Below are 17,316 nucleotides of genomic sequence, written 5' to 3'. Positions count from 1 at the left end.
CTGGTTTGGAAAACGTATGCCTTTGACCACGCGGCCATCGAGACACATTCCAGCCTTAGAATTAAATAAGGTAGAATAGATATAAAAGTACATATTCGGACTTGATTTTAGGTAGATTTCAAAGAAATACTAAATATTGTAGCCGTTACCACGGTGCGACTTTCGGAAATTTTTTGTATAGTTTTTAGTTTCATGGCCCATAGACCCCAAAACCATCGTCATTTCAAAAACTATATATATATATATATATATATATATATATATATATATATATATATATATATATATATTAGTGGACACGATAACTGTCGCAATTTTTCACAAATCACTTACAAAGCGATACATAAAAATAATATAGTAGTGGAAAATCTAGGCCGAACTTGTTAATGGGCAGTATCCAACCAAATGGGCAGAAATGGGGAAGGTTTTTGAAAAACAGAAAAACAGCTGTAACTCCCATAATATGAAAATTATCACATCTGTTTGAAAGTATCATAACTCAGTTTTTATACGACCAACAATTATTGCAAGGGGTTGAAAAAAACAAGGGTTGGAGGACATAAAAAATTATACCTCCCTTCGTAGGCACAACATAGAATTCATTAGGATATTTTGTAAATCTTATATGTTTTATCTAAACCTTTTGTCTGAAACAATTTTTGATTAGACGAACCATTGCTGCAAGGGGTTAAAAAAATGAGGGGTAGGATTAAAAAAAACGTTACACTCTTAGTAGGTACACCATCAAATCCATTCAAATTGTTTGTAAATCTTATAATTTTTACCTAAAACTTTTGTCTGAAACAATTTTTGATAATACATACCATTTCTGCAAGGGTTGGAAATAACAAGGATAGAAAGACAAAATGTCATTATTTTTTATAATAGATATACTATCGAATACATTTTAATTTATGGTAAAATGCCTAATCTTTATCGGAAACGTTTGACTGAAACAATTTTTGATGAAACGAACTATTACTGTAATAACAGGGGTTGAAATATAAAAAACTTTCTTAATATCAAATTTGTCGGAATTTATTAATAACCATATTGATGTGACCTTATACCTTTGTCAAAAAATTTAAACGATCACGTATTAGTGCAAGGAATGAAAAAATAGTGTTTGAATATAAAACATAATTGCATAATTACCTTAGTAGGCATAATATGAAATTCGGTAAGACTTTCAATGCTGAATGCATTAAGTTAAAAACATTCAAAATATTTTGCTGCATGGAATACGAGAAAATGTCAAATCGATCTTTTTTTTTTAATATTGTCACGATCCACCTTCAGAGGGGGGGGCGAGAATTGTAGCTCTTTACATAGAAACAACTCGCTTGGCATCAACTAGTCTTAACTTCATAAAATACTTTACTGTACCTAGGATCATAGGTTCGTCATCCCGTACAGGATGTCTGGTGAGAGCTGAACTAAGGAGATTTTGCAAAATAACATAATACTTAATTAAAATTATTTTATTCTTAAAGTCAAATACTCAACATCATTTTAAAGAACATTTAAATAGCGGGATTACAATTTAAAACAATAATCTCTTTACTTCCTTAACGATTGAACGACCTTACAAGAGAGAGAATGAGAGAACTTCACTAAACACTTCCCTAGTCCTTCCGAATACCTCAAATCATAATTAATACTTAAAATTAAAACAAAGATAAGTCCATACTCACATTTTCCGAAAAGCCTTTCTTGATCGATTACTTTAAAAAAATAACGTAGGGGCCTCTCCTGCCCTTGAAATCCCGAACGAACATTACATTTTAAAAACTATGACGCGTGACCCCTGACGAGGGCCATAGCCTCCGCCCGAAAGCTTGACGACTACATTATGACCTAACTTAAATTAAACGACTCGTGGCCTCTGGCGTCGACCATAGCTTCCGCCCGAAAGCTTGAATTCCTACATCACGAACGAACTAACAACTCGTGACCACAGGTGAGACGCATAGCCTCCGCCTGAGTGAGCCCCGAGTCACCACTCACTTGCGCTTAAATTCGCGCGCCCTGCCGCGCCTACCATAACAAAAGCTCGTTATTGAAGTCAAATTTACTAAACAACTAACTAGAACATCTGGGAAGACTACCCCCCCTCTACCCCAATGTGCAGGCCACACCGCGCGGCTTGTTACGACAGCGCGCCCCAGTAACTGCGGCCCGTGGCTGCGCCAGCGCGCGGCCAAACAAACAAACAAAATTCTGCAAGCCCGCAGCGCGCCGCGCCGGCCCCGTGCCCCAATTACATGGTCACGCCACTTGCGCTGACGAGTGAACAGAGCAGCCAGCCCAGAGTCCCGTCAGTAAAGTCCCTAAATTTGATTTCAACAACCCTGCAAAATTTCAACCCGCGACATAACCCTCCCCTCACAGAGCTCGAGCCCCATCGAGCTACCTCAAAATTACAAATTGTCTTTTTCCATTAAACCATAACTATAAATTCCTCATTTCACAAAAATAATAATTTTCTTAGTTCCTTGCTGTCTGAACATACATCTAGATTCTGCATAAGATTTATTTTAAAACAACAAGTATTCATAAAATTAAATGTAAAACTTTTATCTGGTTTGTTCTCACAGGAACCTTCAGAGGCTCGAGTTCTCAATTCTAAAAAAATTGTTCTGTTAGTGAAGCTCTCTTTACAAATTAAATTACTGTTCTTAGTTTCTCAGTATTCGTTAAACAATGTGCAAATTCTTGATAATTATTATTATTTTTTTTTTCGGTTTCCGTTTATTACCATACTTCTTTCGTTCTTCAAAAAAAATTAAGTGTCCTTACAGTGTTTCAATTAATTAAACTCTTATCTCGTGAAGGTTGGTGCAACTCCTCGAAGTCAGTGTTGTCGAGAAGAGTAGCTCCCTGGGCTGGCCATCAGCAAACACCACTCAACTCCAACAGCTACTGGACTGGCTTCCAGGGCAGCTCACAACTTCTCCCCACATCTGCTTCGGAGTTGTGCCATCCTCATCACGAACAGATTACAATTCTGAAACATCATCAACAGGCATTACCATCACGCCTGACAAATACAAAACTAACTACTAAACTGCAATCGATGGGCAAGGATGCAAACACACAAAAAAATAAAATTAATTAATTCAACTGCTAACATAAAGTATCCCACCCTTAGCATAATCTAATCAGGCAAATAATTTGATAGGAAAAACTTAAGGAAGGGAAACATGACCTCCAATGATTTTCCCTAACTCTTGAGTCTTGATCTTCTCTATACAGCAAATAGTCCCCCACGAAGTAACTGGGTTGAAGGTCAGTTCACATGACCCACCCATAACCTCTTCTACTCTTCTTTTCTTCTGGGGGCAACCACAATGCCCACCAATCTCTCTCCATGGTGCCGAACCAGCTATCCCATGAGAGTAAACAACGTAGTCAATAGAAGCGCAGAGGGGAAACACCAATCTCTGGCTTGTCGAGTCATAAAACTGCTTTATCTTCTTCTTCTTCTTCTTCTGAGTAAAAATATCTGATTAACCTTGCTTCTATTCTTCCAAACAATAAAAGTTCATCAGGTATCTTCATGAAAAAACATTCTAACTAATAATAAGTATTTTTCTTCTTCTATTCTGTTAGATGTAATAGAAGGCCATGTTAGGGAGGTTATAGGGAAAAAGAGTGGCCAATTCCCACCCCATCACCCACCTAGATCATGACTAATTAACTTTTAAACTTTCTATTTCAAACAAATTTAAAAAAAAAAAAAAAAAACATTTTATTTAAACTTTTAAATTATAGCAACTTTTCCTTCATAACCTCAAAAGCAAATCAATAATTCTAACTGAAATTGTGATTTACTGCATCCTTGTTCCATCCGATCTGTTTGTTTATAACCTTTCTTGTAAAGTATAAAATTTTCAAACATTACTAATTCAAAAAAAAGTAAATTCTGGTGTCCTTCGAGTTACAATTAAATTTACTATTTCTTAGCTTGAAATAATTTAAGTTTTCAGAACTATTTCATTGTCTAATTCACAACACTTAAAAATCAACTCAAAACAACAAATCATCAAAATCAATAAGATCATCTGACCTACCTATCAGTACTGTGAACTTGAACTGTTCGTACACATTTATAATAAGCTATTGTATTTAAATTCCAACCTAAATAAGGTTTTAAAAAAAACTACTAATCCCTCTGTAAATTAAGAAAATTAACTTTAAAAATTAAACTTAAGGTATTAGTTCTTTTTGACAGCTACCACAACTCACTAGTTCCATTACATTACTATAACCTAAAAAGTTCTGTAAATAATGTTTATAACAAAAAAAAACTCCAGTTACTGTCTTCCATAAAAAAAAATAAAACTTTACATGACCTTATTAATCTCCACTTGTAAGTCCATGGCTGCCAGCTTTCTCTTCTCTTGAATCTTCAGTCTTGGCTCTTGTTTCAGTGATCTTGTATCTTGTCTCTCGAACTCTTGTCATCTTGTAAACTGGACTGCTGCTCAGCTCATCTTAAGGAATCTGTAACAGTTTCAAAAATACATGTTAATTTAAATTACATAATTCCTGTTCTTTGGTCCTAAAAAAAAATTGTATTATTAGTACACATTACCCTGAAACAACATTATTATTCATTGTTTATTACTTAAAAAAAATGCTTTACCATAAAATCCTTTTTTGTTCTTTTCATTAGGCCTATTTATTTTCCTTCTTCTTAATTAAATTCTGCTTCAAATGTTAATCCTAACTTAAGACCTACCATCTATTTATTATTCATTACCTACATTATTTATGTTACCCTAAAATTCCCATAAGTTTCTAATACTTCCTATCAAAGACATTCTCTCTAAAAAAAAATTTACTTGTGACTCTTAACTTAACAAACTTAAAAAAAACTTTTACACTAGACTTAACTTATTATTCATTCTTAGTTACTAAATTTCTATATGTAAACTTTAGTACTTACAAACAAAAACTGCCTATTTCTCTCTACCTCTTAATCTCTTTCAATTATTACAATAATAATGTTACCTTGCATCTTTAAACTTTCTTCTTTTCAATTAAATTAGACATCTCATAACAATAAAAATTCTGCCTATACTCTTCTTATGGGTGTACAAACCAACAACAAAATTTCAAATTCTCAAGTTTCCTTATATTTAAATTATGCAATACAAATAACCTCTGTGGTGCCTGTACCCTTTTAGGCCTACCACCTTCTCCTCTCACATCATGACAACTCTTATTCCTCGGGGTCTGTATTCACTGTTACAAATCAAATATCTCAAAAAAATTAAAAACAAATTTATTATTTTAAGAAAACAAAAATTTACATTGACTTTACTATGGAGCCTGGAAATCTCAATGTCCCACAGCAGCTAACATGACTAAATCCCATGGAACCCCAGGTTTACATAACCTGTGCCCAAAAATTTAAGCATACCAGGCTTTCCCTGCACTGGTTTTACAGCATCACACACTATTTAGGGCCCCTGATCTGCCATCAGTCCCAAGGAGTTTTCCCACAACCCCTCTCTACACAAGCGCCTACCGCATTCCTCTCAATTGGCTATCGGTTTTACGGCATTCTTTTGGGATCCGACCATCAAGTTAGGGCTAATCGAACATTAAACCTCCATACTTCCAAACTAATGTAAATCAATTAAATTTTCTCTGTAAATTCTAAAAATCAAAAAAAATTATTCCAACATGCCAAAGAAACTTCCAAAAAAAATTCATAATCTTATCTTCAAACCATTAAAATAAAAATAAATAGATTACTCTGTTTTCTCCTTAATAACTGTAAACTGTCAACAAATATCATGTCGTAAATTTTAACTATGCTTACTGACTCTTAATCATAAAATCTCATTTGTCCTAATTAATAAACAACCGATTTCCTTAAAATCTCACTGTATCTCTCACACTCAAACTTCACTGGCTGAATATCTCAATAAATTCAAAAACAATTATCTAAACTCTTAAAGAAACTCCTCCCCAATTATTCAAATTACTTCACCTTATTTTATTTCATTACTTAAAACACCTTACTCAAAAAAAAATTAATTAATTATCTAGCTATCTTCCATTATTATTTATTTACCGAACAAAACTTTCTCCTAAATTAATTTAGTAAAATTCAATTTCACATTAGGCAAGTACACTAACTCTCTACAGCAATGTTTCTCATTTCCCTCCTTCCTAACTGAATCCAATCTTACTTAACCTCCAGGGAATTTACCTCACAAAATAACCAAAAATTTCACTGTAGTGCCTATCTGCTATAGGCCCACTACACAGGGGGCTCTAACCCCACCAACAAACTTCATTGAAATGGTACCCTATCCCATACAGGATAGCCACTTCGGTACTACCATGGGGAACTCCTGCCCCAAACTACTCACAACTCTCAGGATTCTCCTGACCCTTAATTCCGTAGTCAGCCCATCTCCTATGGTCTGCGCTACAATTCCCTTTCTTCCCAGGGACACAACGCCTCACCTTAGGGTCCCTCGCCCTAATGAAAACATTAATTTTGTCTCTCTGTTCTTTTGGAGTAAATTCCCTCTACACACAAAATCTAGCCTTCCCAGTTTTCTCAATGCTTATCGATTTTATAGTGTACCTCCTTAATAATGTTTACAAATCCCAAAAAAATATTTTTAAAACCGAGGTAGAATTTAACTAACAAAAACATAAACAACTTACAACGAAACACTTCTAGCCTATACATCATACACTTCTTAAATTAAATTACTTACATACTGAAAGTTCCTCTTCTTCTAAAACACACTTAAATTTAAATTTATTTAACCAATAGTCTATTTTCTTATCGCTAAGTTACCGTACAGCTGATCAAAACAAGGTCACGGCCTGTCCACGTCTCCGTATGAGCCCGTGACGTCACCGAATTCCATCAGGTGCGCCAACCCTCGCTTGCGGTTCCTCCGTTCTCCGCTAGGTCTCAGCACCTCCCCGTCACGTGTTCACTCTGCCACGTCCACTGACGTGTCGTTCTGAAACAACTCTCAACATTTTTCTAATTAAAACAAAACATCACTATAAATTCTATAACTCTCTTTTACATAAACTCTCGTTTTCTCTTTAATTCCTTTCTAACGTTTATCCTTCCCTCGACTGATTTAATTCGTACGTCTCGTCTCCTACGCGCACGACAACAAAACAAACTTCACTTGAAAATAATTCCTATTTACGACAAAAAATTTTTATTTTAAATTATAATTCTCTTAACCTACAATCTTAAATTAACTTTAATAAAACTAAACCACTTGCATTATCTTTATTAAGTATTTAAATTATAACGTATTCTCCTCACGTAAAAATCCCCGATAAACTCAACGACTTAAAACAACTTATCACTATAAACTTTATCCTTACAAGTATCCTCAAATAAACATCTGTTACGTCAAAAAAAAAATCTCAAAGACTTCCTCCACTATAGACTAAAATTCCGTAATCCTCTCCTCAAGTAAACTCTTAATAACCTGCTATCAGAAGCTGAAACTAACTTAATAATAAACATAAAAATCTACCTCTCTCTCTCTCCAGAAATAGAACCTATCCGGCGAACTCTACCATTTCTGTCACGATCCACCTTCAGAGGGGGGGGGGCGAGAATCGTAGCTCTTTACATAGAAACAACTCGCTTGGCATCAACTAGTCTTAACTTCATAAAATACTTTACTGTACCTAGGATCATAGTTTCGTCATCCCGTACAGGATGTCTGGTGAGAGCTGAACTAAGGAGATTTTGCAAAATAACATAATACTTAATTAAAATTATTTTATTCTTAAAGTCAAATACTCAACATCATTTTAAAGAACATTTAAATAGCGGGATTACAATTTAAAACAATAATCTCTTTACTTCCTTAACGATTGAACGACCTTACAAGAGAGAGAATGAGAGAACTTCACTAAACACTTCCCTAGTCCTTCCGAATACCTCAAATCATAATTAATACTTAAAATTAAAACAAAGATAAGTCCATACTCACATTTTCCGAAAAGCCTTTCTTGATCGATTACTTTAAAAAAATAACGTAGGGGCCTCTCCTGCCCTTGAAATCCCGAACGAACATTACATTTTAAAAACTATGACGCGTGACCCCTGACGAGGGCCATAGCCTCCGCCCGAAAGCTTGACGACTACATTATGACCTAACTTAAATTAAACGACTCGTGGCCTCTGGCGTCGACCATAGCTTCCGCCCGAAAGCTTGAATTCCTACATCACGAACGAACTAACAACTCGTGACCACAGGTGAGACGCATAGCCTCCGCCTGAGTGAGCCCCGAGTCACCACTCACTTGCGCTTAAATTCGCGCGCCCTGCCGCGCCTACCATAACAAAAGCTCGTTATTGAAGTCAAATTTACTAAACAACTAACTAGAACATCTGGGAAGACTACCCCCCCTCTACCCCAATGTGCAGGCCACACCGCGCGGCTTGTTACGACAGCGCGCCCCAGTAACTGCGGCCCGTGGCTGCGCCAGCGCGCGGCCAAACAAACAAACAAAATTCTGCAAGCCCGCAGCGCGCCGCGCCGGCCCCGTGCCCCAATTACATGGTCACGCCACTTGCGCTGACGAGTGAACAGAGCAGCCAGCCCAGAGTCCCGTCAGTAAAGTCCCTAAATTTGATTTCAACAACCCTGCAAAATTTCAACCCGCGACAATATTGGCGAACATATAGGATGTAATGTAGGCTAATCAAGTTCTTAAAATGTTCCAGGAATTTATAGAAGATTGCAAAATATTTTCCAGAAGAAATAGGTACTTCGAAATCTACCTATGACTGTAGGATGTGCCAAAAGGGATTTTTATTTTTTTGAAAGCAATAAATTAAAAAAAACACATGTGTGCATGGCCATAACGAGTGTGAGAAGTGAAACTTCACAGATAGGAGGGTTGAAAATTTTTTAGAGTACTCTATTTGAAACACGCATTTTGATGCATTGAAAATAGACCTTTTTCTACTTGTGTTTGTCTATGTCTTCAATGGAATTTAAGAATTAATTATGGGTTTATCATCCATAACCCTATACAAATTGTCACAATTCTAATGTTAACACCCGGATCTAACCTCAAAGTTGAGAGTTTAGGGTTGCAAATTATGAGTTGCGAAAGTATGCGAAGTTATAATATCTTTATTGTAATATTACGAACTATTTTTTGGTAACTGTTTCCAAATGAATATTTTTTAAATGTACATAATATTTTTTTGAAGTGAAACTTCTAATGCGACTTTCAACAAAGTTGCGTTAAACGTTTAACGCTACCATGGAGGGGGTATGATAGCACTGTTGCGTTAAACGTTAAACGCTCCTGGGGAGGGGGAATAGAAAGAGACAGAGCGAGAGTGAATGCGTGGCACTCGAACGCATGCGCGTAGTAGCCTATACCTGTTACAGGCCAGCGCGAGCGTTAGCAACGAGTAGCGTTCAATATTCCAACGCAGGAGGGAGAGAGAAAGAAAGATACACAAAGGTAGAAAGTAGGAGAGAGAAAGAGAGTGAGTCGGTAGATCCCAAGCACATGCGCGTGGTATTCTTGCTATGCAGCGAAGTAAACAGTGAAGTTTCACTTCTTCCGCGCGGAGGGACTCCACGCACTATTTTTTTTTCTGTGTGCCGGCTGTAAAAACGTTCCGCCGCAAAGATCAGAAGATGCGCTACCGCGGAGTATTCGGGGTTCCGACTCGGCGGGGGTGTTCTACGTCCACTAGCGCTCTATGGCGCCGCGCGTGTTGCAGGAACGGCGCCGTGGTGCTGTGGGCATGGCTGCTGTGCGCCGAGGCGCAACAGAGACGCGACTGCGCGCTCCGCCTGCCCGCCTCCTCGCCCAGCTTCGCCTTCAACGGGATTGAGTAGGTACACCGCCGGGAAGCCTAAGGCTGGGTTCACAAATTAAAAAAAATTAAGCGAGTGCATAGCAAGCCATGCACACGACCTGTGCACACGACCTGTGCGAACTGCGAAATCGGTTCACAATCGAATTCTTACTGTTAATTTCAGCCAATGAAATTTCGCGAACTATGCGACATCTGTTTGCTGTGTTAGTAAATAAACATTTTTAACTTTCAAAATTACGATAATACTATTATTATCTCGACATTTTCTTACCACAATATTGTTGATGAATATAAATATATTTTTAGTCCCGCCAAAAAAAGCACCCTGCTCTTCTCTCATTGGCTGTGTTGCCATGCGTACGCGACCAAATTAAAATATTCATTTCACTCCTATGCGCACGACCTCGCTCCCATGCACACGACCAACTTTCTGCTATTGTGAATCGTTAGATTAGGAAACATGACGTTCATATCCTATGCACACGACCTACTGTTACTGTTATTTTTTCAATTGTGAATCCAGCATAAGATGTACATCAAGTTCTGTCCCTGCCCGAACACGCCCGAATATTCACCTTCGGCCAACCTCGGGTTTATTTATATATATATTTATATTTCTATGTTTATTTTAATGTAGCTATACTAACCTAACTAACCGTCCATAGTGTTTTAAAATTTAAAGTGTTTTTAATGTAGCTAACCTAACCGACCACTTTTAATATTTGAAAACATTTTTTTCCTGCGCAAAAAAATAAAACGAATTCACGAGGTTGGCCGAAGGTGAATATTCGGGTGTGTTCGGGCAGGGACAGAACTTGATGTACATCTCGGGCTTCTCGTACGCCGCCGGCCCAGCGACGCCATCTTGGAAGCGGCGATGCTGCCGAGTGACGAGTTACGTTAACTCCAGCCCAGCGCGGCTTCTGGGGAATGAAGTTGAAAGTTTGGCAACACGCTTTCGATGTGTAAATGACACGTTCAGTAATATCTCTTTTGATCTGCGGTACTTCCTGCACCACGGTCGCGCTGGAACGGCGATTTTGTCGGTTTTATCCTACGTCACCCTATTTTAAAGGTAATGCAAAAAAAATGTAGTTTAAAATATGTTATTATCTGTTCTATGGCTATACACTGAATTATTTTTATAATATGTAGCCCTCTAGAAAACAGTAACCCACCGGAAAAAGTCTGAACGCAAGCGGCTCTCTCGGTGCCGGATTAAAGAATGTGCCGAATCTAATAATGCCGGATATAATATGTCAGCCAAATAACCTTTCGCTGTGATTACAATTTGCCTTTTCTCCCTAGAAGCCGCTCTTGTGCAGAATTACCAACGACGAATTTTTTTTCCCTCGTGAATTATTTGCATATTTTAGATATGCTCCATATACTTCTGAGTGTAAACAACAAACATATATTTAATTAGTTTGAAAATTAAAATCTCTATCCAAATTCTTAGTACTGTTGGCTTAGGTCACACTTATTTTAGATGGTTTAGATTCCTTGATATTAAAATACTTTGCATAAGACACTGAAAAAGGATTTATAATGTAATAAAAACACATTGGACAGTTTTGGTTTGGTTGACACATCTCTAATTATAATGTGAATACTGTGGTCTGATGTTTAGAGCGCCAAATTGCTGTGATGATATTCGAGGAAAAATACGATTTTCCACTTAAGTGAAACAAATTAATGGAACAGGGGAAACATCGTAGTGATGGTATGAAGATGGAGCATTGGCAGGAATAAACGGACGAGGAAAAAGGGAATATAAGAAAACCCAACCTCTGCTCTGGACACCGAAGGCTGTGGCCAGAGAATATTCCATCGCCTTGAGTGGGTGAGACACTTACCAAAGGACTCCATCTTAGAGTAAACGTGTTTGGGTCGTAACTATTGTTCATTGTTTCATATTCGTAACTTGGCTTCGTTAAAGCACAACGCATACGTAGTTAAATAGCGCGCCTGAAGTTAATAGTGTTCTGGCTGCTACATGTAATAGTGATTTCACTGGAATACAGAAATATTTACAATATTCATTATTACATAAACTTCAGAAAATATGTTAATTTCAATAGTAAAAAAAGCCTTAAAAAACTGTTGAAACCTAGATGATATTTTTGTTCATGTTCCTTCCCCCATAAGCCGACGGAATATTCCATGATCCAAGAGTTGCGGGTTGCTGATGCTTAGGGACTCAAAAGCGACAGTGTAGGTGTGGCAGGTAACTGATGCGCAAGGGTTCCGAGGCAGTATGTAAGTGTTACGGGTTGCTAATGTGTTGGGGTTTGCTGATGCGAAGGCGCATTGAAACGGAAAAGTCAGTGTGTGGCCGGTTGCTGTTGCGCAGGGGCTCCTAAGTGGCAGTGTGATTGATGAGGGTTGCTTATTAGCAGGGGCTCAGACGCACTAGTATAAATGTTTCGGTATATTGATGCACAGGGGATCCGAGGCGGCAATGTAAGTGATGCGGGTTGCTGACGCGCAGATGCTCCGTGGCGAAAGTGTAAGAGTTGCTTGTTGTTAATTAGCAGGGGCTCCGAACCGTCACGATTGAGTGTGTTGCAGGTTGCTGATCTTCAGGGGCACCGAGGTGGCAGTGTTAAGTTTTGCAGGTTGCAGATGCGCCTGGCTTTCGAGGCGGCAGTGTATGTTTTGCGGGTTACTGTTGCGCAGGGGCTCCGAGACGGCAGTGTAAGTGTTGCGGGTTGCTGATGCGCAGGAACTCAGACTGCAGTGTAAGTGTTGCGGGTTGCTGTTGCGCAGGGGCTTAGAGACGGCAGTGTAAGTGTTGCGGGTTGCTGATGCCAAGGGGCTCGGAGAAGGCAGTATAGTGTTGCGGGTTGCTGATGCCAAGGGGCTCTGAGGTGGCAGTGTAAGTGTTGCGGGTTGCTGATGCGAAGGGGCTCAGAATTGGCAGTGTAAGTATTGCGGGTTGCTGATGCGCAGGGGCTCAGAAACGGCAGTGTAAATGTTGCGGGTTACTGTTACGCAGGAGCTAGGAGGAGGCAGTGTAAATTTTGCGAGTTGCTGATGCCAAGGGGCTCGGAGAAGGCAATGTAGTGTTGCGGGTTGCTGATGCCAAGGGGTATCTGAGGTGGCAGTGTAAGTGTTGCGGGTTACTGTTGCGCTGGGGCTATGAGGAGGCAGTGTAAGTGTTGCGGGTTGCTGATGCCAAGGGGCTCGGAGACTGCAGTGTATGTGTTGCGGGTTACTGATGCCAAGGGGCTCGGAGGCGGCAGTGTAAGTGTTGTGGGTTATTGTTGCGCAGGGGCTCGGAGACGGCAGTGTAAATGTTGCGGGTTACTGTTACGCAGGAGCTAGGAGGAGGCAGTGTAAATTTTGCGAGTTGCTGATGCCAAGGGGCTCGGAGAAGGCAATGTAGTGTTGCGGGTTGCTGATGCCAAGGGGTATCTGAGGTGGCAGTGTAAGTGTTGCGGGCTGCTGATGCGAAGGGGCTCAGAGACGGCAGTGTAATTATTGCGGGTTGCTGATGCGCAGGGGCTCAGACTGCAGAGTAAATGTTGCGGGTTGCTGATGCGCAGGGGCTCGGAGGAGGCAGTGTAAGTGATCCGGGTTGCTGTTGCGCAGGGGCTCGGAGACGGCAGTGTAAATGTTGCGGGTTACTGTTGCGCAGGGGCTATGAGGAGGCAGTGTAAGTGTTGCGGGTTGCTGATGCCAAGGGGCTCGGAGACGGCAGTGTAAGTGTTGCGGGTTGCTGTTGCGCAGGGGCTCGGAGGCGGCAGTGTAAGTGTTGCGGGATGCTGATGCGCAGGGACTCGGAGACGGCAGTGTAAATGTTGCGGGTTACTGTTGCGCAGGGGCTATGAGGAGGCAGTGTAAGTGTTGCGGGTTGCTGATGCCAAGGGGCTCGGAGACGGCAGTGTAAGTGTTGCGGGTTACTGTTGCGCAGGGGCTCGGAGGTAGCAGTGTAAGTGTTGCGTGTTGCTGTTGCGCAGGGGCTTGGTGGCGGCAGTGTAAGTGTTGCGGGTTCCTGAAGCGCAGGGGCTCAGAGACGGAAGTGTAAGTGTTGCGGGTTGCTGATGCGCAGGGGTGTAGAGACGGCAGTGTAAGTGTTGCGGGTTGCTTTTGCGCAGGGGCTAGGAGACGTCAGTGTAAGTGTTGCGGGTTGCTGATGCGCAGGGACTCGGAGACGGAAGTGTAAGTGTTGCGGGTTGTTGATGCGCAGGGGCGTAGAGACGGCAGTGTAAGTGTTGCGGGTTGTTATGCGCAGGGGCTCAGAGACGGCAGTTAAAGTGTTGCGGGTTGCTGATGCGCAGGGGCTCAGAGACAGCAGTGTAAGTGTTGCGGTTTGCTGATGCGCAGGGTCTCGGAGTAGGCAGTGTAAGTGTTGCGTGTTGCTGATGCACAGGGGCTCGGAGGCGGCAGTGTAAGTGTTGCATGTAAATGTTGCGTAGGGGCTCGGAGGCGGCAGTGTAAGTGTTGCGGGTTGTTATGCGCAGGGGCTCAGAGACGGCAGTTTAAGTGATGCGGTTTGCTGATGCGCAGGGGCTCAGAGACAGCAGTGTAAGTGTTGCGGTTTGCTGATGCGCAGGGGCTCGGAGTAGGCAGTGTAAGTGTTGCGTGTTGCTGATGCACAGGGGCTCGGAGACGGAAGTGTAAGTGTTGCGGGTTGCTGATGCGCAGGGGCGTAGAGACGGCAGTGTAAGTGTCGCGGGTTGTTATGCGCAGGGGCTCAGAAACGGCAGTTTAAGTGTTGCGGGTTGCTGATGCGCAGGGGCTCAGAGACAGCAGTGTAAGTGTTGCGGTTTGCTGATGCGCAGGGGCTCGGAGTAGGCAGTGTAAGTGTTGCGTGTTGCTGATGCACAGGGGCTCGGAGGCGGCAGTGTAAGTGTTGCATGTAGCTGTTGCGCAGGGGCTCAGAGGCGGCAGTGTAAGTGTTGCGGGTTGCTGATGCGCAGGGGCCAGAGACGGAAGTGTAAGTATTGCGGGTTGCTGATGCGCAGGGGTGTAGAGACGGCAGTGTAAGTGTTGCGGGTTGCTGATGCGCAGGGGCTCGGAGACGGCAGTGTAAGTGTTGCGGGTCGCTGTTGCGCAGGGGCTCGGAGGTAGCAGTTAAGTGTTGCGGGTTGCTGTTGCGCAGGGGCTCCGAGGTGGCTATGTAAGTGTTGCGGGTTTCTGTTGCGCAGGGGCTTGGAGGCGGAAGTGTAAGTATTGCGGGTTACTGTTGCGCAGGGGTTCGGAGGCGGCAGTGTAAGTGTTGCGGGTTGCTGATGCGCAGGTGCTCGGAGGTGACAGTGTAAGTGTTGCGGGTTGCTGTTGCGCAAGGGCTTGGACGAAGCAGTGTAAGTGTTGCGGGTTGCTGTTGCGCAGGGGTTCGGAGGCGGCAGTGTAAGATTTGCGGGTTGCTGATGCGCAGGGGCTCAGAGACGGCAGTGTAAGTTTTGCGGGTTGCTGTTGCGCAGGGGCTCGGTGACGGCAGTGTAAGTGTTGTGGGTTGCTGTTGCGCAGGGGCTGGGAATTGGCAGTGTAAGTGTTGCGGGTTGCGGATGCCAAGTGGCTCCGAGGCGGTAGTTAAGTGTTGCGGGTTATTGTTGCGCAGGGGCTCGGAGACGGCAGTGTAAATGTTGCGGGTTACTGTTACGCAGGGGCTAGGAGGAGGCAGTGTAAGTTTTGCGCGTTGCTGATGCCAAGGGGCTCGGAGACGGCAGTTAAGTGTTGCGGGTTACTGTTGCGCAGGGGCTCAGAGACGGTAGTTTAATTGTTGCGGGTAGCTGTTGCGCAGGGGCTCGGAGGCGGCAGTGTAAGTTTTGCTGGTTGCTGTTGCGCAGGGGCTCGGAGGTGGCAGTGTAAGTGTTGCGGGTTGCTGATGCGCAGGGGCTCGGAGGCGGCAGTGTAAGTGTTGCGGGTTGCTGATGCGCAGGGGCTTGGAGGCGGCAGTGTAATTGTTGCGAGTTGCTGATGCGCAGGGGCTCGGAGGCGTCAGTGTAAGTGTTGCGGGTTACTGTTGCGCAGGGGCTCGGAGGCGGCAGTGTAAGTGTTGCGGGTTGCTGATGCGCAGGGGCTCGGAGGTGACAGTGTAAGTGTTGCGGGTTGCTGTTGCGCAGGGGCTCGGAGGCGGCAGTGTAAGTGTTGCGGGTTGCTGATGCGCAGGGGCTATGAGGAGGCAGTGTAAGTGTTGCGGGTTGCTGATGCGCAGGGGCTCAGAGACAGCAGTGTAAATTTTGCGGTTTGCTGATGCGCAGGGGCTCGGAGACGGCAGTGTAAGTGTTGCGTGTTGCTGATGCGCAGGTGCTCGGAGGCGGCAGTGTAAGTGTTGCGTGTTGCTGTTGCGCAGGGGTTTGGTGGCGGCAGTGTAAGTGTTGCGGGTTGCTGAAGCGCAGGGGCTCAGAGACGGAAGTGTAAATGTTGCGGGTTGCTGATGCGCAGGGGTGTAGAGACGGCAGTGTAAGTGTTGCGGGTTGCTGATGCGCAGGGGCTCGGAGACGGCAGTGTAAGTGTTGCGGGTTGCTGATGCGCAGGGGCTCGGAGACGGCAGTGTAAGTGTTGCGGGTTGCTGATGCGCAGGGACTCGGAGACGGCAGTGTAAGTGTTGCGGGTTGCGGTTGCGCAGGGGTTCGGAGGTGGCAGTGTAAGTGTTGCGGGTTGCTGATGTGCAGGGTCTCCGAGGCGGCAGTGTAAGTGTTGCGGGTTGCTGATGCCAATGGGCTCGGAGGCGGCAGTGTAAGTGTTGCGGGTTGTTGTTGCGCAGGAGCTCAGGTGACGGCAGTTAAGTGTTGCGGGTTGCTGATGCCAATGGGCTCGGAGGCGGCAGTGTAAGTGTTTCGGGTTGCTGTTGCGCAGGGGCTCAGGTGACGGCAGTGTAAGTGTTGCGGGTTGCTGATGCGCAGGGGCTCGGAGGTGGCAGTGTAAGTGTTGCGGGTTGCTGTTGCGCAGGGGCTCGGAGGCGGCAGTGTAAGTGTTGCGGGTTGTTGTTGCGCAGGTGCTCGGAGGCGGTAGTGTAATTGTTGCGGGTTGCTGTTGCGCAGGGGCTCGGAGGCGGCAGTGTAAGTGTTGCGGGTTGCTGTTGCACAGGGGCTCGGAGGCGGTAGTGTAATTGTTGCGGGTTGCTGTTGCGCAGGGACTCGGAGACGTCAGGTCAAGTGTTGCGGGTTGCTGATGCGCAGGGGATCCGAGGCTGCAGTGTAAGTGTCGCGGGTTGCTGATGCGCAGTGGCTCAGAGACGGCAATGTAAGTGTTGCGGGTTGCTGATGCGCAGGGGCTCCGAGGAGGCGGACGTGTGCATCAGCTACGAGGACGTGAGCGACGCCTTCCTGCGCGCCGCGGAGAAGGCAGGGCTGAACAACCCGCCTCGCGAGTACGACGTTTACAGCCTGGGCCTTCTCGGAACAGCTCTGCAAGAGACCACCCGGCTTCTGGCAGACAGGTCATGACGCTTCTTTGTTAAGGCCTTGTCACACTCGCGCAGTCACTTCTGTCTGACTAGGGTGGCT

General features: G+C 43.7%; 1 protein-coding gene and 1 long non-coding RNA gene across 2 annotated transcripts in view; one reads left to right on the top strand and one right to left on the bottom strand.

The window, feature by feature from the left end:
* The window catches only part of LOC134543189 (peroxidase-like), an 82,582-nt gene that overhangs the window by 19,536 nt on the left and 45,730 nt on the right, over positions 1 to 17,316 (top strand). The window contains exons 2-3 of the mRNA XM_063388082.1: positions 9,761 to 9,874; positions 17,082 to 17,249. Coding sequence (XP_063244152.1) covers positions 9,761 to 9,874; positions 17,082 to 17,249 — 282 coding nt within the window. The remainder of the gene's footprint in view (positions 1 to 9,760; positions 9,875 to 17,081; positions 17,250 to 17,316) is intronic.
* Positions 1,464 to 6,876, bottom strand: LOC134543008 (uncharacterized). The gene is made up of 2 exons (XR_010076875.1): positions 6,747 to 6,876; positions 1,464 to 4,506 (listed from the first exon to the last, which is right to left on the bottom strand). It is a non-coding gene; the product is annotated as an uncharacterized LOC134543008 (long non-coding RNA).

Source organism: Bacillus rossius, assembly GCF_032445375.1.
Source record: "Bacillus rossius redtenbacheri isolate Brsri chromosome 9 unlocalized genomic scaffold, Brsri_v3 Brsri_v3_scf9_2, whole genome shotgun sequence".
NCBI lineage: Eukaryota > Metazoa > Arthropoda > Insecta > Phasmatodea > Bacillidae > Bacillus > Bacillus rossius.
The sequence above is the reverse complement of the archived record's forward strand: the minus strand, read 5'-3'. Positions and strand labels throughout refer to the sequence as shown.